This window comes from Geotrypetes seraphini, chromosome 6, assembly GCF_902459505.1.
Source record: "Geotrypetes seraphini chromosome 6, aGeoSer1.1, whole genome shotgun sequence".
Lineage (NCBI taxonomy): Eukaryota > Metazoa > Chordata > Amphibia > Gymnophiona > Dermophiidae > Geotrypetes > Geotrypetes seraphini.
Genome location: NC_047089.1, coordinates 15,735,195 through 15,758,446, shown reverse-complemented (window position 1 = coordinate 15,758,446; position 23,252 = coordinate 15,735,195). Strand labels below are relative to the sequence as shown.

General features: G+C 42.8%; 1 protein-coding gene across 6 annotated transcripts in view; it reads left to right on the top strand.

Moving 5' to 3' along the window:
- GDPD4 (glycerophosphodiester phosphodiesterase domain containing 4) overlaps positions 1-23,252 on the top strand; it is a 114,019-nt gene that overhangs the window by 16,152 nt on the left and 74,615 nt on the right. For 4 of the 6 annotated variants that reach the window (XM_033948261.1, XM_033948257.1, XM_033948258.1 and 1 more), the window contains exons 2-5: positions 5,740-5,948; positions 8,029-8,132; positions 13,683-13,776; positions 17,880-17,939. In XM_033948261.1, the coding sequence (XP_033804152.1) occupies positions 5,766-5,948; positions 8,029-8,132; positions 13,683-13,776; positions 17,880-17,939 (441 nt within the window). In that variant the 5' untranslated portion in view covers positions 5,740-5,765. Of the gene's footprint in view, positions 1-5,739; positions 5,949-8,028; positions 8,133-13,682; positions 13,777-17,879; positions 17,940-23,252 lie in introns of those variants that run through there. The other 2 variants (XM_033948262.1, XM_033948260.1) reach the window with 2 other exon arrangements.

Genomic DNA, 23,252 nt, shown 5'->3' with positions numbered 1-23,252 from the left:
TTATAGGTCAAAAATGTACTTTACCACATTGGTTGGAAGAAAGTCCACCCTCATTTTGGCATTGGAGGGCAGCATTTCATGCTCTTATGATTATGGAAGCTATTAAAAACAGTAAATTTGGGATGACCTGGGAACCTTATATACACTTCTCCCTCCGGATTCGCGGGGGATAGCGGACCGTGAATGGCGAAAAACCGCGAATATCCGGCTCTGACCCACCCCCGCCTCCCTCCCACCTTCCCGGCCTTACCTGGTGGTCTAGCGGGCTTTCGGGGCAGGAGCGATTTTCCTATGCTCCTGCCCCGTGCAGATCGCCATTAGGAAATGGCTGCTGTGAGTTCCCGTAGTCTCTTGAGACTACGACGGGAACTCCCTACAGCTATTTCCTAATGGCGATCTGCACGGGGCAGGAGCGTAAGAAGATTGCTTCTGCCCCGAAAGCCCGCTAGACCACCAGGTAAGGCCGTGAAGGCGGGGGGAAGACTTAAGGATGATTTTTTTTTCTTTTATCCCCTCTCCAAAAAATCGCGAATATGTGAAATTGCGATTACTGAAACCGCGAATGGGGAGGGGGAAGTGTACAGCAATTATCAGTCAGAGCACACAGTTTTGTAGAGAACTCATTACAAATGTAATCGGAAAGTGAAGCACTAATTATTAGTAATATTTGGGAAGGGGGGATGGGAAGGGAGGAGGGAGTATCGGGAGGTACTTTATCGTGTTTGTATTGTGGGGATAATTGATTGTTGATTTATTTGAATCTATATATCTACAATGTATTAACTGAGTTGAGATGATATTCTTTGTAAGATTTTTGTTATGTATATTTTATTTTTAAAACTCAATAACAATTATTGAACATTAAATTAATGAACGTTACTGTCAAATTGATGTTTTAATTATGAACTGTTTTATGTAATTATTTACTGCACGCTACTCTGACAATAGTTGAAAAGTGATATATTTAAGTGTTTTTTAAGCTATTCAACACTACCCCTATTCAGCTGTACTTTTGTGAATACACCAGAAGTCACAAACTTGAGGCTTTTTCACGTCTGTTCATAATATAGAAACATAGAAGATGACGGCAGATAAGGGCCATAGCCCATCAGGTCTGACCCACCCCCAAGTCTACTATCCTAGGGATCCCACTCCTGGTGACAGGTTCCCATGGCTTAACCCTCTAAGGGATCTCACATTCTGTTATACGTGTGCAAAGGCATTTGTGAGTAGCCTGCCTGTATGCGCTATAGTACATGGAGATTTTGCACTGAACGTTTACAGGGAAATTGCTTGGCTTCTTTCCCTTTGACAAGTCACTGCAGTGTACACGCATGCAAGGGGCCTGTATTTTGCACCTGCTGTTCCAGTGGCTTGCATATCCGGAGTAAAACAGAAATGGGTACATTTTGAAAATTAAGCCGTTTTTATTCCTCTACCTAAATAAACCCAAGAAACACCTATTTTGGGGTCCAGCTAAAAGTACCAGGGCAATCTAGCCAAGTAACTTTTCAGAAAGCTCTTGACCAGTGGTGTGGCAGGCTTGACTTCCACCCAAGGGCAGAAAATCCCCTCCTCGGAGCAGAGCACCCTCCTTTTCATCCAGGCAGTGAGGGGGTGTATGGAGCTGTCCCGGGGCTGCTTTCTATTTGTATGCAGCTGCTAGGCTCTGCCGGTCCCTTGACCTGCAGCAGGAAGTTAATAGAGGAGGCAGAGCGGGCCGATGGAGCTGAGAACAAGTGGATTGCGGCCTCTGACTTCTCCGTATACTCCCTTGCTATCTACACCAGGGGCAGACCGCACCCACTGCCCCGCCCTTGGTACTGTATGCCACTGCTCTTGACAAAATCCCTCATGAGAGACTCCTGAGAAAACTAGAACGCCATGAGATAGGAGGCAATGTTGTATTTTGGATTAGCAGCCAGTTAAACCTCCCCCCCCCTAGAAAACAGAGTTAGGTAAAATGGCTAGTTCTCTCAATTGAGAAAGGTGGATAGTGGAGTGCCAGAAGGATCTGTACTGGGAGAGGCACTTTTTTAACATCACTGTTTATCCCTTTCAGGACCATAAGGATCGTAGGCCAATTTTTGTGGTTTTGACGACATTTTTATGGTAAAAAGGGCTTGCAGATGCCAAAAAATTGATTATTTTTGTGAAATATTATTTTTTTTTTTAAAAATCACACTTCTGGCTTATGGACAGTGTGGCAAGTGAATCTTCTCGTCAATCTGGCAACGACGCTAATGAATGAATGTCGGAACCAGTTTGTTTACATAAAGGCAGTATCATATGGAATCCGTACATATCAAATTTAGAACTGTAGACTATCCCAATCAAAATTTATAGGATTTTAAAGTTATGGGACAAATATGTCCCTTGGTCCTGAAAGGGCTACACCCATGTCAGCCAGGATTTTAGTGTATGTAAATCTTTCTCATGCATATTCATTGTGGATATTTTGAAAACCAGACTGGCTAGGGGGCCCTTGGGACAGGTTTGGGAACTTCAGGTACAGAGCATGTGAGATCAGTAGAACAAAACTCATGGAAGGTGTGGCTCACTGGCTGAGCTGCTGCTGCACCCAGAGATTGTGCGATCAAATCCCAGTGCTGCTTCTTGTGACCCTGGGCAAGTCACTTAATCCTCTAATGCCCACTGCTTTGAAATGCCAAAGCCAGTATACAAGTCCCCATTCCCTTTCATCAAGCCCAGTATCCTGTTTCCAACAGTGGCCAACCCAGGTCCCAAGTATCTGGCAGAAACTCAGAGTAGCAACATTCCAGAGCTGAGATTGTGATGTCATAATGCCTCATTCCACCCATGCCTAAGAGCAGCAGTGATGTCACAATGGCTTGACTGTCCTATACTTAAGAACATAAGAATTGCCATACTGGGACAGACTGAAGGTGTGGTTCACTGGTAGAGCTGCTGCCTCTGCACTCAGAGGTCATGAGATCAAATCCCAATGCTGCTTCTTGTGACCCTGGGCAAGTCACTTAATCCTCCAGTGCCCACCGCTTTGAAAGACAGTATACAAGTTCCCTTTAGATTCTTTAATGCATGCTTAATTGTATATACAGGGAAGTGTAAAAAACCATGCACAATATTTCAATATCAGTGCCAACATCCTATCAATAATGTTTATTTAATATACAGCTTAGCTAAACAAAAGACCAAAGCAATTTACAAAAGTAATCCCTAAATAGTAAAGCAGAAAAGAGTTCCATTTAACTAGGAAAGATTAACATCTACTCAGCCATATTAAAAGGGTTCATAATCATTTGCGCGCAGACATACGCGCGCGGTCAGATACACGCAAGTCTTTATAGCACAAGACAATAGCGCGCAGGACATTATAGTGCAAGACAATAGCGTGCAAGTCATTATAGTGCAAGACAATAGCACGCAGGACTTACATCCTTACGTCAACGTCAACATTGACTTACATCCTTATGTCAACATTGTGTTGTTAAAATTTCCTGCGCATGCGCGCATGTGTTGTATGCGGCGCGCAATTGTCCTAAGCTAAGTTGTCTTGCGCTCAGTTGTATTTGTGCAATTGTCCGCGCGCTTTTGTCTTGCGCGCATGTGACTTGCCACCATTAAAAGACACCAAGTCCAAACATTCGATTCCAGATATTCTCCGTGAAAATCCGGTCCATCAATCTAGACTGAAAGCTAATTTACGATGGCGGAGAAAACATCTGGTGAAATTAACTGTGTAATAGTGCAGGCTGTTTTGCCACGTCCTTACTGTGGTTTCTCTGTGTCCTCAATTGAAGCTTAGACGGGGTTTTAGAGCTCCAGCGACGCAGTCAAATTCACTCTTGTTTGGTTGTAATCGGGATTACGCAGCTCAGAACACAACTGGCACATGACGTGTTAAAGATTTTATAAAGAAAAGGAAGCAACATTTTGAAAAGGTCTTATGACAAGAAAAAGCTAGAAAGAACACGGGGGAGAGTTGAAATGGGAAGGTTTTCGCTTAGTGTGTCATCTCGATCAGGGTTTCTCAACTCGGTCCTTGGGTGCCACCTTGCCAGTCAGGTTTTCAGGATATCCACAATGAATATGCAGGAAAGAAATTTGTATATAATGGAGACAGTGTATGCAAATTTCTTTCATGCATATTCATTGTGGATATCCTGAAAACCTGACTGGCAAAGGGGTACTCCAGGACCGAGTTTAATAGCTCAGAAAGATCTTACTTAGGGTTACCATATGGCTCCAAATTGGAAAAAGGACAGATTGAGACATCTGGGTTTTACTTCCATTGCTTTTAGTGGAAGTAAAACCCAGATGTCTCTATCTGCCCTCCTTACTTCTATTGCTTTTAGTGGAAGTAAAACCCAGATGACTCTATCTGCCCTCCTTACTTCTATGGCTTTTAGTGGAAGTAAAACCCAGATGTCTCTATCTGCCCTCCTTACTTCTATTGCTTTTAGTGGAAGTAAAACCCAGATGTCTCTATCTGCCCTCCTTACTTCCATTGCTTTTAGTGGAAGTAAAACCCAGATGTCTCTATCTGCCCTCCTTACTTCTATTGCTTTTAGTGGAAGTAAAACCCAGATGTCTCTATCTGCCCTCCTTACTTCCATTGCTTTTAGTGGAAGTAAAACCCAGATGTCTCTATCTGCCCTCCTTACTTCTATTGCTTTTAGTGGAAGTAAAACCCAGATGACTCTATCTGCCCTCCTTACTTCTATGGCTTTTAGTGGAAGTAAAACCCAGATGTCTCTATCTGCCCTCCTTACTTCTATTGCTTTTAGTGGAAGTAAAACCCAGATGACTCTATCTGCCCTCCTTACTTCTATGGCTTTTAGTGGAAGTAAAACCCAGATGTCTCTATCTGCCCTCCTTACTTCCATTGCTTTTAGTGGAAGTAAAACCCAGATGTCTCTATCTGCCCTCCTTACTTCTATTGCTTTTAGTGGAAGTAAAACCCAGATGACTCTATCTGCCCTCCTTACTTCTATGGCTTTTAGTGGAAGTAAAACCCAGATGTCTCTATCTGCCCTCCTTACTTCTATTGCTTTTAGTGGAAGTAAAACCCAGATGACTCTATCTGCCCTCCTTACTTCTATGGCTTTTAGTGGAAGTAAAACCCAGATGTCTCTATCTGCCCTCCTTACTTTCATTGCTTTTAGTGGAAGTAAAACCCAGATATCTCTATCTGCCCTCCTTACCTCTATGGCTTTTAGTGGAAGTAAAACCCAGATGTCTCTATCTGCCCTCCTTACTTCTATTGCTTTTAGTGGAAGTAAAACCCAGATGTCTCTATCTGCCCTCCTTACTTCTATGGCTTTTAGTGGAAGTAAAACCCAATGTCTCTATCTGCCCTCCTTACTTCCATTGCTTTTAGTGGAAGTAAAACCCAGATGTCTCTATCTGCCCTCCTTACTTCTATTGCTTTAGTGAAAGTAAAACCCAGACATCTCAATCAGTCCTCCTTTTTTTTTTTTTTTTTTCTGGAGCCACATGGTAACCCTAATCTTACTGCTTCAGATGTTACCCTCACAGAGTTCTAAAGGAGAATTATGAGAAAGAGAAGAAAGGAAGAAAGTGTGAGACTGTGTTGATGATTAGCAATGGATTTTTTGAAACAAAGATTGGGAAAGGTTTGCCAGCAGGGCTGATTGTGATTTCATGGAAGAGTGTCCATCCCTTGCCTTAGGAGAGAACCTATGGTGTTTGGCTGGATTGCTGACATCTGAATGTTCACCTTTTCTTTCGTTGCAGAGGGAAAATGATGTGAATCACTACCGATGGGCAGCACCTCCACCAGCCTCAAGAACCTGAGGCTGGGGAAGCTCAAGGTTGTGCATCGGCGGCTGCTGCAACGTTACGAGCACCAGCCCTTTATCTCCGCCCTGGCCGGGCTCTATAGCTGCCGCTGGAAACGGTACCAGCGAGAGAAGACAGAACCGGGTCAGTGCTGCTGCGAGAAGGTAGGAGTGTGGGCAGAGTTTGCTACTATTATGGCGTCCATTTTTTTGTGCGTCATCAAGATGGAGGCACTTTTTTTCCTGCATGACATGTGGCCCCTTCCCATATCCAGACTAGGGTTACCAGATTTCCCTGAAGGAAAATCCAGACCCATGGCCACGCCTCCAGGTCTGCCCAGGTCCGCCTATACCCCACCCCAGCCCCACCCCTTTAACATGTTCATGCGTCAGGATGGCGTCCGCACCTGTGTGGATGCGATGCTATGACGCGCCCATGCGCGGATGTGACGGGATGAGGTTGTGCATGTGTGTGTGATGTCACCGTGTTGCATACGCATGTTTGTGGACACTGTCCCGACGTCGGAAGCTTTTCTAAACCCGGACAAAGAGTCGGGTTCTAAAAAGTCGCCCGGACCCCCGGACATATCCTTAGGATGACGTGTCCGGGGAAATCCAGACATCTGGTAACCCTAATTCAGGCCATACAGTGCAAACGCATATACCGTCACCACTATCCCCTCTAAGCTGCATATATTTAATACATTACATTACATTAGTGATTTCTATTCCGCCTGTGCCTTGTGGTTCTAAGCGGATTACAATTAGAAGAGGTCTGGACATTACTGAGAGAATTACATAAACAACGATTCAAGTAAATTACATGTTATAGTAGAATGTTACAAATTAGAAGATATCTGGAATTTTTTTCCGATAGAATTACATAGCAAGATTCAGGTAATTACAGGATACAGTGGGGAATAACAATATATTCGGGTAAAAGATGAAAGTTATCTAATATTGAAGGAGTAGAGGTATTGGATACAGATGGTAGATGCTTATGTAGGGATCTGGATATTTTTGGTAGGTGTGGTTCGAGGAGTTGACTAATGTGTTATTCATGGGGGGGAGAGCATGTGTGATTGGGGAGAGATTAGTAAGTAAGGACGTGTTTTTTGAATAGGAATGTTTTGATTTCTTTTCGAAACACTTTGATGTCTGTTGTTTTGATCATCAGATTGGTGATGGTGGGGGTCAATTTTCGCTGCCTGTGTCGATAGAAGGCTGTCGTAAAGTTTCTTACGTCGGGTACCGTTATGAGGGGGGAAGGTGAATAGGTTCTGAGTTCTCCTTGATCTGGGTGATCGGTAGCGGTGAAGGTTTATTTACCGCCTTTTTGAAGGAGTTTATTCTAGGGTTACCTTTTGAGGACATGTCCGGGGGTGTAGATGGCTTTTCAAAACTTGGCACTTTGTTCCGGATTTTGAAAAGCTTCTGACGTTGGGACGGTATCTGCGAATGCAACCCAGTGACGTCACGAGCACACGTACGGATGCTGTCCCGACGCACGAACGCAAGGCGTTTCTTTGGACCAAGTCTCTGAGATCTCTTTCGTCAGCCGATACCCTACAATCTATGTTTTTCCTTTACTATAAAGCGTTGTGGACCCCCCCCCCCTAAACTCTCAACTACTGGTCTCATTCCTACAAATACTTGTTGGAACTGCAAATCCCAGCAAAGGGTCATTAATACATAAGATCTTTGCACGTCCATTAGTTCATTCTTTGTGGCAAGAAGTTTGGTCTATAATGAAGAAAATCTTCCAATTGGAGTGTAATATTTCTCTATCGATAGTGATTTTAAAATCACAATCACCGATTATCTCTGTTCTTGAGACGGATAAAAAACTTTTTGATATATTGTTGACTGTAACACAGAAACTAATTCTCTCCAATTGGAAATCCTCAAACTGGAACCTAGTCCTACAACATTATAAATGTGACCTCGCATTGGCTGAATGTAGAGGTCGTTCGCATTCAACAAGTAAATGTTGGTCTTCTTTACATAAATATTTACAATCTATTGTCCCTATAGACTAATTTTTAATAACTGAAATATTATATCCTATATATTCCTAATGTACTGTGCTGCAATTTCATGTATTATATTATATTTGGTTGCTGATATTTGCAATGTGCTTGTATAATTTTCTTTTCTGTTTTGTTTATCTTCTAAAAAAATCTAATAAAGTTTCATGGGAAAAAAAAGGAAGTTCTGTAGAAATGTCCTTTTCTTTTCTTTTCAGAGGGAATATGCATTCTTTCTTGTGTTGGTAGGTGCATTTTGTCTCTCGATGGTATTCCTGTACTTCTGGGGTGAAGCGCAAAATGATTACAATGATTTTGACTGGTAAGTAAAATACTGTAATACGTCACCAATTGTAATGGGGAGGGGAGATAAGTTATTCTGAATGAAAACAGGGTAATAAAAATGAGTTTATATATCAAATTCCAAAAGTATAAAAAGTTTCAGAATTCATACAACTAACCAGCAGTAATTTTACACAGTAAATTGTGCGTTAGAGTCACAACAAGAAATGAGCTACTAAATTTAGGCTCACATCTGTCCCCTATTTTCAGTAAAACTTAGGAGCCTAAGGGACCCTTTCTAAAAAAATGCAGTAGAAAATGACCATAGTGCACCCTGACATGGGTCTTTCCCACCACGTACTAAGGCCATTTTTACTGTGACTGTAAAATGGTAATTTAACAAAATGGCCGCCTACTAGGTCAACATTAGTATATGGCCATGTATGCATTTACCGCCACACAGTCTCTGTGCGCCAGCCAGTTAGCTTGCACCTACTCTCCACCCCTCCCCCCTCAAAACACACTCTTTTAGTGCATGGTTGGCATGCGCATATTTGGAAGTTACCATAGGGTCAACTGGTCCAATTTCAAGGAGGGTCCTCAGTCAACATTTTCCATGGCATAGTGGACCGGATAAAGGGGCCACTAACTCTGGACCTAGTTGAGATCGTACCCCAAAACTTTGGATATCCCCTGAAAAAAATTCATCGATTTCTGAGATGGTTGAGTGGGGAGATCTGGACAACTTGACATGGAATCACCCCATAGAATACTTGAGTGTATCTTGTGATATAAATATTTAAGTTAAGTTAGGTGCACATTAATGCCTAACGCAGCTTAGTAAAAGAGCTCCCTAAGCTTTTTCGGCCAAAAATTCACCTACATGTAGGTAATTTAATGTTATGCTCGTAAAATTTGTTTTGTCGTTTATTTTCCTATATTCAAGCCTACTTTAGGTGTCTTAGTGCCGAAAATCAGTGCTACGCACTTTACTGTGGGCCCCTTTTACAAAGCCATGGTAGTGATTCCCGGCGCGGCAAATTTGATGAAGCTTAAAGGAACTGAATGGGTTCCTTCGTCTTTGCCACGTGGGAATTATTACCGTGGCTTTGTAAAAGGGGCCCTTTCTTTTCCTACCCCAAATCTCCCCCTATTACCTTCCACATTTTTTGACTGCTAAATTTAGGAATATGGAGCAACATTTTAGAAAGAACGCGGAGAGGAGACTTCAAATTTTTCAAGTCAGCATGTGTGGAATTTGAATTCTATATTACAAGAGGTTCTGGACTTGTAAAGCCTCTTATAAAGTTGGAGCAAGGACGTACGTCCAGGCCTTTTCAAGTCCAGAGGGAGCAGTGATTTTAGAAAGCTGGATATAGAGGGGGAAAAAAAATCCTTCCCTTCCCCCTCCCATATAGATGTGGGAGCAGTTACCTAAAATTCTGAAATCCAGTGAGAAAGTTGAATCTAGGCCTCTATAAAAAGACGTGAAAAAATGGCTTCTCAGAACGGAAAGGGAAGTCTCTGATCCATCAGGGTTTACACAGTTCAAGCACTGGTGTCAGTTCCATCCAGGACCAGCGATGTATTTATTTATTAAAACATTTATATACCACATACGACTATGCGGTTTCCATATCACATACATAAAACCTTGTTTCCCTCCAATTATCACATATAACACAGACATGCCAAAACAGCATCGTTAATTGTCCCCGTTATAACAGGGATAGAGCACAAATTCAATCAATTCAGAAGTACAAACAAGCTTTAAATCTCTTCGGTCGACATCTCAAAACCTCCTAGCCATCCCTTCACTGAAAATTGTAGAAACATAGAAACATAGAAAGATGACGGCAGAAAAGGGCTACAGCCCATCAAGTCTGCCCACTCTACTGACCCACCCAATTTAGTCTGTGTGCTACTGACCCAATTCTTTAACTTGATCTTCGTAGTGATCCTACGTAGGTGTCCCATTTATTCTTAAAGTCAGGTACGCTGGTGGCCTCAACCACCTGCACCGGAAGCTTGAAAATTGTAGGCACTAGAAGACACGATATGTTTTCGGTAATGGCCCCTCAACTGTGGAGCTCACTACCACAGTACATTAGAGAAGAAAAAGATCTTACCTCATTTAAAAAATCTTTAAAAACTTATCTTTTTAAAGACGCATTCAACATTTGATCTTTAGACCTACGACCAGATGCTTTAGGTCTTTAACTTTTTACCCTCCCTCTCGTCTTTTTCCCTTTTGTTTATTCTCTCTAGCAAAGAATCGTAACTTCTCCCCCCTACCCTCCACGACTCATGTCTGTTTAAAATTTTTAAGTTTTTAGGAAGTTGTACATCGCTTAGCAAATTGAATAAGCGATTCATCAAATATTAATAAAAACTTGAAACTTGAAACTTCTAAAAGGCGATTACCAACTGAAATATATATTATGGGACTCCAGTGCTCGGAGCCGGTGTTTGCATTTGCACCCTCCCAAAATAATATTGCATTGTTTTTTAATCTTCCAGCTTCTCCTCCAATGGCCCCTCAGCCTGGTATCCTGGGGCCTTGGACCCCTGCTGACACCTGCCCCCTTCCTCTGTTGGCATGAAGCAGCAAGGAATTGATGAGATCTGGTTTTCAATAAAGATATTTATTCTATGTGCAACAGAACAGTTCAAAGAACATAAGAATAGCCTGACTGGATCAGAGCAGCATTCTGGAACCCCCAAAGAGTAGCAAGATTCCAGAATCCCACATAGTAGCAATATTCCATGCGGAATCCCCAAATAGTAGCAGCATTCCATGCCACCGATCCAGGGCAAGCAGTGGCTTCTCCCATGTCCATCTCAACAGCAGTTTATGGACTTTTCCTCCAGGAACTTGTCCAGACCTTATTTTAAAACCAGCTACATTAGCCGCTCTCGCCACATCCTCTGGCAACGCGTTCCAGAACTTAACTATTCTCTGAGTGAAAAAAAATACTTTTAAAACCAATAGGAGGAAATATTACTCTGTAACTTGACACAGACCATGTAAAGCAATGATGCCGTCATCGGGAGTCCAAAAGTCTGGTAGGGCCCTTCAAATGTCATATGCAAGATAGTAAAAAATCTGCTCGATGCCCCTTATGGATATTTGGTATTTGTTGATACAAGTGACTCTGACCAGTCTCGTTTACAGTGTTGCATATAATATTTGATAATCATCGGTGATAAAAAAAACCTCCTTGTGATTTATTATCTTAGTATAATATCTGGGAACAGGACCTTCCAGATAAGTTGTTCTTTATTGATATTATACTAAGACAGGGGTGGGCAACTCCGGTCCTCGAGAGCCAGAGCCATGTCAGGTTTTCAGGATATCCACAATAAATATGCATGAGATAGATCTGCATCTCAAGGAGGCAGTGCATGCAAATCCAGCTCATACATATTCATTGTGGATATCCTGAAAACCTGACCTGGCTCCGGCTCTCGAGGACCGGAATTGCCTACCCCTGGTTCTAGGGTTGTCATGGGAGCATAGGCTTTATACCAGCGGTGGGCAACTCCGGTCCTCGAGAGCCAGAGCCATGTCAGGTTTTCAGGATATCCACAATAAATATGCATGAGATAGATCTGCATCTCAAGGAGGCAGTGCATGCAAATCCATCTCATACATATCCTGAAAACCTGACCTGGCTCCGGCTCTCGAGGACCGGAATTGCCTACCCCTGGACTAAGATAATACATCACAAGGAGGTTTTCTTTTATCACCTATGATTCAAGATATTCCATTCAATTGGCAGGTATTGATTGCCTAAATGTGTTCGGAGGGAGTCTGAGGCCTTTTTTCCTCCTTTAAATGGAAGTTTTCAGTCAGCATATCTGCTATTAATACATTGAAGCACAGCTATATTTAACTTAAACATTTTGACTGTAGTATTTTATTGACTATTTTTTGAACTGGTCATTACTCCACTTTTCTTGTTTGTTCATTGATTAGAGCAGTGGTTCCCAACCCTGTCCTGGAGGACCACCAGGCCAAACAGGTTTTCAGGCTAGCCCTAATGAATATGCACGGAGCAGATTTGCCTGCCTGTCACGTCCATTATATGCAAATCTCTCTCATTCATATTCATTAGGGCTAGCCTGAAAACCCGATTGGCCTGGTGGTCCTCCAGGACAGGGTTGGGAACCGCTGGACTAGAGTGTGGAGTTTTCATCGTTTTTTTTCTTCTCTACGATTTTGCACAACGGCTCTCGCAAACTGTGCGCCGTGGCACACTAGTAGGCCACCTGAGATTCCAGGTGTGCTGCGAGACGCCGGGGAGGGGGAAGAGGCGCCGATGCCGGCTGACTGCCTACAGGATGTGTTTCTCGCGGCGAGAGGCACATCGTGTAGGCAGTCAGCCGGCGCCAGCGCCTCTCCTCTCACCAGCCTGAGATGGTAGAAGTGTTGGATTCATTAAGGTCTTTTCTGATACACAGAGTGCTAATTCACATCAATAATTGGTTTTTAGGACCCAATTATCGATAGTTAGGCCTGTTAACTCCTGCTACGGTAGGAGTGAAGCTGTGGAATGGTTTATCTGGCCTTTTACGGCTATGTGCAAATACCGTGTTTCCCCGAAAATAAGACCTACTCCGCAAATAAGCCCTAGTCGCCGGCAGCAGCACTTCCCCGCGCACCCGCTCCCTTGCTGACCCTTCCATTTCTCCCGCTGACCGCGAGACCGAAATACTGTACCTTGTAACAAACGGCAGCATCGCAGCAACGTGGACCGGCTGCTTCGTGGCTTTTTCCTGCCCGGGCGTTCCTCTGCAGCATCACTGATGATGTCATCAGCAATGCGGCACACGAGACCGGGCAGGAGAAGGCCGCGAAGCAGCCTGTCTACATTGCTGCGATGCTGCCGTTTCTTACAAAGTACAGTATTTTGGTCCTGCGGTCAGCAGGAGAGATGGAAGGGTCGGCGGGTGGGTGCGCAGCGGCGGCAGGGGGCAGGGGAGAGAGGGATACAAGCTGCAAGGGTTCTGCACAAGGGATGGGAGGGATACAAGCTGCAAGAGTTCTGCTGCACAAGGGATGGGAGGGAGGGATAGAAAGACACTTCACAAGGGGATGAGTGAGAAGGCAGGAAAGATGATGCACATGTGGGGAAGAGAAAGGAAATAGGAAGAATTGGGGCGGAGGAGAGGAAGGGAGAGATGATCATTGTACAGTATATGAAAAACAAGAAGAGCTACCCTGAAAATAAGACCTAGTGCCTTTTATGGGCCCAAAATAATATAAAACAGTGTCTTATCTTCAGGGAAACACGGTAGATGGTCTTTTAAAAAAAATGCTTAAAACTCAACTTTTTGCAACTGCCTTTTTATTACCTAATTAGTTGAAATGCGGGATTATTGGCAGATTGTGTGGACTTCGCAAAGGGCAGCTACTGTGGTTTTTCTGTTAAGTTCTATTTGATTATCATGTATGTTTTTTTGTAAAATGCCTAAGTTTAGGCCTTGTATAAAGTTTTGAAATAAAATAACTAGACTCTAATTTGATTTTTTTTTAAATTGGGTTATGAGAATTGAATGCCACTAACAAGATTATCTTATGTCTTAGGTATGCCTACGGCAGTGTGGGATACTGGTTTCTCTGGTCTCTGTTGATCCTCGTTATAGCGGCCGTCTTGTTTACGTACATTGCGCTCTTGGTGGTAAGTAGGAGGGTCATAAAATTTTTCTGATGATAAGCAATTGTGCGTTTTAGACACGGCAATTAAAATACTTTTTTTTATCATAATAACTGATTGCCAGTGAAGTGCAGTTTGTGATATCGAATCCCAAAGCAAGTAAAGAACTTGGCAGCACACAAGGCTGGATGACCTTGAGCTGAAGTTACTTACTAGAGATTTGCTGCTACGAGCCAGCCTTCAGCTCAGCAGTGCCCAGCCTACTACTACTATGAATTATTTCTATAGCGCTACCAGATGCAGCACTGTACAGAGTCACAAAGAGTCCCTGCTTGAAAGAGCTTACAATCTAAACAGCCAAGACAGACAAACAGGATGTCATGAATACAGTTAAGGGGAACGGTTAATCTGCTGGCTGGGTTGGAGGGCAGAGGGGAGTCCAGGACAATCAAGCCATTGTGACATCACTGATGAGGTTGGCTCTTATTGGTGGAATGAGGCATTATGACATCACAATCTCAGCTCTGCTTCCCAAAGACTGAAACTCTTCACACTACTACTACTATTATTAATTATTTCTATAGCACTACCAGACATACGAAGCACTGCACAGAGTCATAAAGAAGAAGAAAACAGTCCCTGCTTGAAAGAGCTTACAATCTAAACAGCCAAGACAGACAAACAGGATGTCATGGATACAGTTAAGGGGAAAGGTTAATCTTTCGGCTGGGTTGGAGGGCAGAGGGGAGGACAGGACAATCAAGCCATTGTGACATCACTGATGAGGTTGGCTCTTATTGGTGGAATGAGGCATTATGACATCACAATCTCAGCTCTGCTTCCCAAAGACTGAAACTCTTCACACTACTACTACTATTAATTATTTCTATAGCGCTACCAGACGTACGAAGCACTGCACAGAGTCATAAAGAAGAAGAAAACAGTCCCTGCTTGAAAGAGCTTACAATCTAAACAGCCAAGACAGACAAACAGGATGTCATGGATACAGTTAAGGGGAAAGGTTAATCTTCCGGCTGGGTTGGAGGGCAGAGGGGAGGACAGGACAATCAAGCCATTGTGACATCACTGATGAGGTTGGCTCTTATTGGTGGAATGAGGCATTATGACATCACAATCTTAGCTCTGCTTCCCAAAAACTGAAACTCTTCACACTAGTACTGTTATGAATTATTTCTATAGCTCTACCAGACGCACACAGCGCTATACAGAATCACACAGAAGATAGTCCCTGCTTGAAAGAGCTTACAATCTAAACAGGCAAAACAGACAAACAATATGTTATGGATACAGTTAAAGGGAACGGTTAATCTGATGGCTGGGTTGGAGGGCAGAGGAGTAGGGTTAAGGATTGAAGGCTATATCAAAAGGTGGGTTTTCAGTCTGCTTTTAAACAAGGTAAGGGAAGGGGTATGGCGGACAAACTCGGGTAATTTATTCCAGGCATAGGGGGCAGCTAGATGAAAGGAACAAAGTCTGGAATTGGCAGTGGAGGAGAAGGGTAACGCCAAGAGCGGCTTATCTGAGGAACGGAGTTCTCTGGGAGGTGTTTAAGGAGAGAGATTGAGGGGCAGCAGAATGAACGCACTTGTAGGTCAGCAATAAGATCTTGAACTGCATGCGATGGCAGATAGGGAGCCAGTGAAGTGACTTAAAGAGAGGGGTGACATGAGCGTAGCAAGGTTGGTAGAAGATGAGTCACGCAGCAGTGTTTTGCTCAAACCTGGCAACGGCAGCAGCAACTTCAATGTCTATCAAAATTTGACACTGGAGGCAATAGCTTAGGTTGGTCTTATCCAAATCTGGGCCTATTCTTGCCACACGCTGGGTTCCATTGACAGCCTTGCTTTACGGTTGACTTAATGCCCAGCATGTCAAAAAGTTCAGGCTGAGGGAACATATCATAGAGGTATATAAAATCCTAAGATAAACTTGAATCAATTGTTCAATCATTAAAAAAAAAACAAACAAACTAGGGGACGTTCCGCGAAGTTACTAAGTAGAACTTTTAAAACAAATAGGAGAAAATATGTTTTTCACCCAGGCCTGGATTCTAGTAACGGTGTCCTGAAGTTAGGTGGCAGTAAGCATGTTGCCACCGTCTAACTAACCAATTGGAACACACGTTTAAAAAAAAAAAATAACATTCACGTGCCTATGGAAGCGCCTAGGCATGCCTAAGGATGCTTGAGGCCAGAACGGACCTTAGCCATCTATAGGTGACCCTGGACGCATCTGTAGGCGTAAGACAGCCTCTTAAAATGGAGTCCTGCAAAATGCTGGCCTACATTTAAAGCACCTGTTTTGAAAACAGCTGTGATTCTATAAAGTGTGCCGATTGACGCGTGATTGACGCACAATCGGCGACCATTTTTAGGTGGCCGCCGATGCTGGTGCTGTATTTAGAATCCAGGCCTCGGTGTACAATTTGGTAAATAACAGATAGCACAGCTGTGTTTAGAAAAGATTTGGACCATAGAGGAAAATTCTATCAAACATTATTATTTATTTATTTTTTTTAATTCTTTATTCATTTTAAAACTTTCATCAAGTGTACAAAAATTTATAATAAATAAAATAGATCTAAGCACTTGTGCATCTTATCATTATATCTTATAATTATAAATATAACCCTCCCCCTCCCACCCTCGAATCCCTCTATTTATTATATTTTCATATCATGGAAACCCACCCCCCACCCAACCCTATATCTTACATAATTAATAGAAAAATATTAGAAAGAATGGCATCAATCATGACAAAAGGACGTTAATGGCTCCCAAATTTTAATAAAATTTTTATAATTTCCATTCTGTACCGCTATTGATCTTTCCATTCTATATATGTGACATACTGAATTCCACCAAAACTTAAAATTGAGCCTACTATGATCTTTCCAGTTATTAGTAATATGTTGTATGGCAATTCCAGTCAAAATCAATAAAAGTTTGTTATTACATATTGATATCTGACTCTTTTTTCTCATAGAAAAACCAAAAAGCACAGTATCATAAGATAACGCTACATGGTTTTCCAATAAACAATTTACTTGATCCCAGATTGAGTTCCAAAAGGCTAAGATATGGGGACAATAGAACAAAAGATGATCCAAAGTCCCTACATCCAGATTACAATGCCAGCATCTATTAGACAAAGAACTATCAAACATTATTGAAGTCGACTTGGAGAAAGCCACTGCTTAGGTCTGGGGATAAGCAGCAAGAAATCTTAGCTGCTTTTTTATTTTTTTTTTTTTGTAAATCTTTAGTAATTTTCAAAACTAATGCAAAGTACCATAAATTATACATACATTATATAACAAAATAAGCACTTAAATTCCATCAATAACAATGAAGATAATAAATATCCCTCCCCTCCCATCCAACAATTTGATCAAGAAATGAACCAAAAAATATATCCCCCCCAGCCACCCCGTCCTGGACACGTAGAAAAATAAAGAAAAGATTTGAAAACCAAGAAACTGTGTTGAATTAACAAAGGACGACAACAGGCCCCAAATCAAATTAAATACTTTGCTATGCCCCAACATATCTGCATTCATCTTTTCATATTTGTACCCTAAACATAAACTAGCCCACCAAAACGGAAAGTTGAGTCAATCGCAATTCTTCCAATTGCGGGTAATCAACTGCATACCTATCCTTGTCATCATCAAGAAGAGCCTGCCTTTGTAGCGATCCATGGGAGGCTTGACGAGCAGCAAAGTTCCACATATAAGTGCCTCATACGTCAAAGGGATTGTTGATTCCAGTATAAGGTAAATCTGTCCCCATATTGACTTCCAGAAACTGAGTATCAAAGGACAATAGAACAATAGATGATCCAATGTCCCTATAGCTGCTTTTTAGGATTCTTCCGGGTCCTTAAAACCGCGATTGACCACTATTGGAACCAGGATACCGGGTTTGATGGACCTTTGGTCTGACCCAGTACAACAGTTTTCATATTCTTACTCTACCACCATCTCGGTAGGAATGCAATTTGATTTGATTTTCTTCAAGGGTTGTGATATCTTTTATTGAATACCATTGAACTATGCTCTTACTTGTTCCTGGCCTCTACACCTTCATCTTCTTCCATTTTTGCAGATATTAGCAGTGTGTTTGCTCTCTGAAGGTCAACAGCTACACTTGCACTGGAGTCACAAGGTAAGACATAGATAATTCGTTACGTGTTCTCCTAGACTTCCGTGGTTGGTGTCATGATTGTTAAAGTTGTCCAGGTCGTGCTGTGGCCAAGGAAGGAGAACTGATTTAGCCATCAGGCTGTGGCTTTCTTCAGGGTGTCTTGAGGGCCAATTCACTTGTTAGGGTCCAATTATTGATAGTTAAAGGCTTGTTACTCAATTAAATTTGGACTCACTACCTCCAACTGGACATAGTCTTATTTTGAATAACCTGGTCTGATGATTGGGGTGGGGGGTGTCGGCCGGATGCCTTCTTTGACTAGGCTATAGGCATCTCTCTGTGTTTTGTATTAGAGGGGAGTAGGAGGGGGGGCTATTCTCTTTAGAGGGATGGCTAGAGATGTTTAGGTGCCCCAGGGTCATAAGACACGAGACCCTGGGATCTCTAACCCCTGTAGGGGTTTCCCTTTGCATGGTTTGCTTGGCTGCTCCTGTCGGTTGGTTGATTGGGGTCGGTAGGTTGGGCAGGGAGGGGGTAGGGTAGGGTGGGGGGGACGACCATATTACTACTCTTGGTTTCTCCTTTGTATTATGGCAGAGCTTGATGTACCTTTTACGGAGCTGTTCTTTTTGGTGTTTGTTATTGCTCTGTGTTTTGTATTTTCAATAAAAACAGTTTGAACGTAAATTGCACTTGCATTTTGGGCATGCAAATCTGGGCACCATATATAGAACCTGTGGGATACATTGTGGAAGACAGTAAGGTCTGCATGACGTGCCCTGATAGTATTTCTATAACAGAATCTGGGTGCCCAGATGCTGTTACCGAGTGGGCTCTCGCCATGTGGCATGTAGGTAGATGAGAGGTAAAAAGAGAATGACAACTGGAGGGTGAAAGAAAGGGAAGCATGAGAGTGAAGGGAAGCGATTGGGGCTTGTATGCTGCCTTTTTATAGTTATACAACCGAAATCAAAATGGTTCACATATACAGGTGCATATTTTGTACCTGGAGCAATGGGTGACTTGTGGATCATAAGGCGAAGCCCTGGGATTTGGTCTCACAACCTCTGGGTGCACTCCTCACCTTGTCTCTCTGCGGATGCAGAGCAAAGAAATCAAATTATCCGTGGAAAGGGAGGGGAAGACAGGTGAAGAACGGAAAATAAGATTTTGGAAAAGAATGTAGGCATTGTCATGGAAACTTGGGTGACCTGAAACACATGAGGTCCGATTGTCCAACCATTCTGGAGATATGTCTGGAAAACCATATGTACCATACTTCCTGTTTCCTCTCGGCTATCTTTTGATATTGTTCTCTTCCGATCTTTTGTTCTGCCTGGTACCCTAGATAAATGGCTTTGCGAGCTATTTGATGCTTCAATGACTATTACTTTACAAATAGCTCTATCACACTGGAAATCTGCCCAACTACCCTGTTTCCCCGAAAATAAGGCCTATCCCAAAATTAAGCCCTAACATGATTTTTAAAGATGCTCCTAATATAAGCCCTACCCCCAAAATAAGCCCTAGTTAAGCTCGACCCCGAATGTCCCCAACATTCCTTGACTCCATTCCTGACACTAGCTAGTGCTGCCTGATTTGCTGAAAAAATCAGACTTGTCAATTCAGCAACAACCCCCCCCCCCCCCCGCTACTTTAGGAGGCCTCGGAGCGGAGGTATGTCAGTCTCACGGTGGGAGGGTCAGTGAGGTTCTGCTGCACAAGGGGATGGGTGAGAGGAGAGGAATGGGGGGGGAGAGCGAAAGGAAAGAGGAGAGGACAGGAGAGATGATTGTTGTACATGAAAAAAATAAGACATCCCTGAAAATAAGCCCTAGTGTGTTTTTTAAAGATGCTTCTAATATAAGCCCTACCCCCCAAATAAGCCCTAGTTAAGATCGACCCCTGAAGTTCCTCCCCCAAATGTCCCCGACACTCCCTGACTCCATCCCTGACACTAGTGCTGTCTGATTTGCTGAAAAAAAATCAGACGTGTCAATTCAGTAACCCACCCCCCCTGCTGCTTTAGGAGGCCTCGGAGTGGAGGTATGTCAGTCTCACGGTGGGAGGGTTAGTGAGGTTCTGCTGCACAATTGGATTAGTGAGAGGAATGATGGGGGAGCGAAAGGAAAGAGGAAGAATTGGGGTAGAGGAGAGGAAGGGAGAGATGATTGTTGTACATGAAAAAAAAATAAGACATCCCTGAAAATAAGCCCTAGTGTGTTTTTTTGACCCAAAATTAATATGACACTGTCTTATTTTCAGAGAAACATGCTATTAAATATCTTTTTTTGGGTGGGCTACGGTCCTGATGATTCATAGTTATGAATGGAAAGCTAATTCCCTCACTAACAAAAGATTACATGGGTGCTTGTTAGTCCTTTCTGCATCTGCGTTTACTATTTATGTATCATCTGTACAGTAAAATTCCTTTTGCTATATTTGTTTAATTTATGTCATAGTTCGTATGTTAAAATTCCACTAAAAATTTTTTTTAAAATGGAAAAGAATGTAGGACCAACCAAAGGAAAACAAAAAGTTGGAAACATTAAAAAAAAAGATGCAAAATGTATTTTGTAGGCAGGAGCATCTTGAAAGCTGTGTGGCCAGGACAGCCGCTCAGGGCTCAAGACAGAGAGGGGCAGAAAAATTACTCCCTGTCCAAAGTCTTTTCCGTTGCGGCTGTGAGTGTAATTCTGGGGCTATGAGGGGGGAGGGGGAAGGGAAGTTGCATAGGACATAATTCCTGCTCAGGACACCCTTGGAGACTGGATTATGTCAGGTTAGAAAATGTATATCTTCTGTTTTTGTCAACTAGAAGTGGAAATGTATTTGTTTCTCTTTTTTTCCTGTACTGTGGGGCTTCAGGTCCAGCTTCCTGGGGGCTTCCATTTCATTTTCTGACTGTATTTTTTTTCTGTTTTTAATTCGTGGTCCTTTAATCTGTAATAGATGAGGTTCCTGTCCGTATTTAGCAGGTAAAAGATTTTGCTAGCATATGGCTCTGTGTGGAGATCTGTAGCTGTCCAGCTTCTTCTGTTCTCCAGTAGGAGATATATCCATGTTATTGCACCTGTTCTAATACAGTATTATGTTTCATAGGTTAGGCCGTTGCTGTTTCTGATCGTTAATGCCCTTCTAGTATGTCAGGTTGGCTATATAGGTTCTGAGTATCTTTTGTAGAGATTTATTTTAATCCACAGTGTACCTAGTAATGGAGAGGGTTTGTGTTCCTGTTACTAAGGTAACAACCAAAAGTTAAACACAGTGATAATGATATCAGTGGGGGGAAAAAGACCTCAACTTCCCCTTTGTCAAAAAAATGGAGATTTTGCAATGACAGTCTAGGGGGGGTTAGGGTTCTTCTCGTGGGTCAAAAACCCCGTTGTGACACCAGTATGTGGAAAAATATTTTTCTAATAATGAATCAACATCTTGTTACCCAATTTACATATATTTCAGCAAACGTCTTTGAAAAATGTATATCCAAATCACTGTGATCTTGTGGGGTGTGTCCTCCACCTCAGCAAGTCACATGGTAAGCCACAAACCCTCAGAGCAGACCTCGGCACCTAAGGATCAAAAGGCAAGAAACAGTTTCTTTCCAGGAAAATCAGATCACAGTGACACAGCCGTTGGCTGTTGAAAATGTTCACGTGACTTGCTTCGGATGAGGTGGAGGCTGTAGGCGAAGCTGTAAGCGAAACGGCCAGGCCTCCGATAAGTGTTTTTCTGTTCCGTGGCTGTTATTTGGATTCATCTACAGCTTCTTGAGTGGTGTTTTCCCCCCCCATATTTAGCCATTAAAGACAGCAAGATCACTGTGATTTGGATATAAAATTTTCAAAAAAGTAACAGGATGTGGATCAATCATTAGGAAAATTAGAAAAATATTTTTTCCACATACTAATGTCACAACGGGGTTTTTGACCCATGAGAAGAACCCTAACCCCCACTAGATTGTCATTGCAAAAACTCCGGTTTTGTGACAAAGGGGAAGTTGAAGTGTTTTTCCCCCCGTTGGGCCCATTGATATCATTATCTCTGTGTTTAACTTTTGGTTGCTATTTTGGCGTGATTGCACAGTGTGCCTCTTTTTTTGATTCGATCACGCTGTTACTAAGGTGACATCAGAACTTGCTTAGTAGTAAGAGGGAGCATCTTAGTTCTGTGTCCACTGTTTGGAGGGTGGGGGGTTGTATGGTTTCTGTGAATGTAGGATGAGTAATTCCAAAAATTACAAAGATTAGGGGACACTCAATGAAATTACACGGAAATACTTTTAAAGCCAATAGCAGGACATTTTTTTCCACTCAGAGAATAGTTAAGCTCTGGAAACCCGTTGCCAGAAGTTGTAGTACGAGCGGATAGCATACCTGGTTTTAAGAAAGGTTTGAACAAGTTCCTGGAGGAAAAGTCCATAGTCTGTTATTGAGAGAGACATGGGGGAAGCCACTGCTTGCCCTGGATCGGTAGCATGGAATATTGGGATTCTAGAATCTTGTTACTCTCTGGGGGTTCTGGAATCTTGCTACTCTTTGGGTTCTGGCCAGGTACTAGGGACCTGGATTGGCCACCGTGAGAATCGGCTACTGGGCTTGATGGACCTTTGGTCTGACCCAGTAAGGCTATTCTTATGTTTAAAGAACTGGACCTGCAGGGTCTATACTGAGGCTTTGCCCTTCTCTGTGCAGAGCGTAGACTTCACTCCCTTGTAGGCGTAAAGTTCTAATGGAAGACTTTCAGGCTTTGTGCTTCCTCTTGATTGCATGTGGACCCTGTCACCTTATATAAATCACGCCGTCCTTTTACTAATCTTCAGTAAGCACTAATGCAAAATATCTGTCCCATTAAAAAAAAAAAAAGTCCCCCAATACCGTTGACAGCCCTCCCCCATGACCCACGACAAACGCGGTAGGAAAGAAAAGTGGCAAGATGCTCACTTTCTCTTGCCACGCAGAACACCCCTGCACCATGCCCCCCCCCTGCGCCAAGTACCCCTGAGCAACTGTCTCCCCCCAACTTAAAAGATGGTAGGAGGAATGCTCACATCCTTCCTGCCATCAGCCCCCCCCCCCCCCCCGCCCCCCTCATTTGCTGCTGAGTCACTAGTATAAACTGTTGAAGACATCGCTGTTGTACAAAAGGTCTTTTTCAGTGCGCAGCCATGTCTACGTATGCGAATTGTGTGCTGAAGTGTTTTGTACAGTGAGATCCTGAAATGGGGAAAGTAAGTTCCATTTGTACAAGTAATGCTGCCTTCCAATGCATGGTCGACAACTAGAGCAGACCAGTGGTTCTCTTATTTCTCCTTCTGTATACTATTGGGGATGT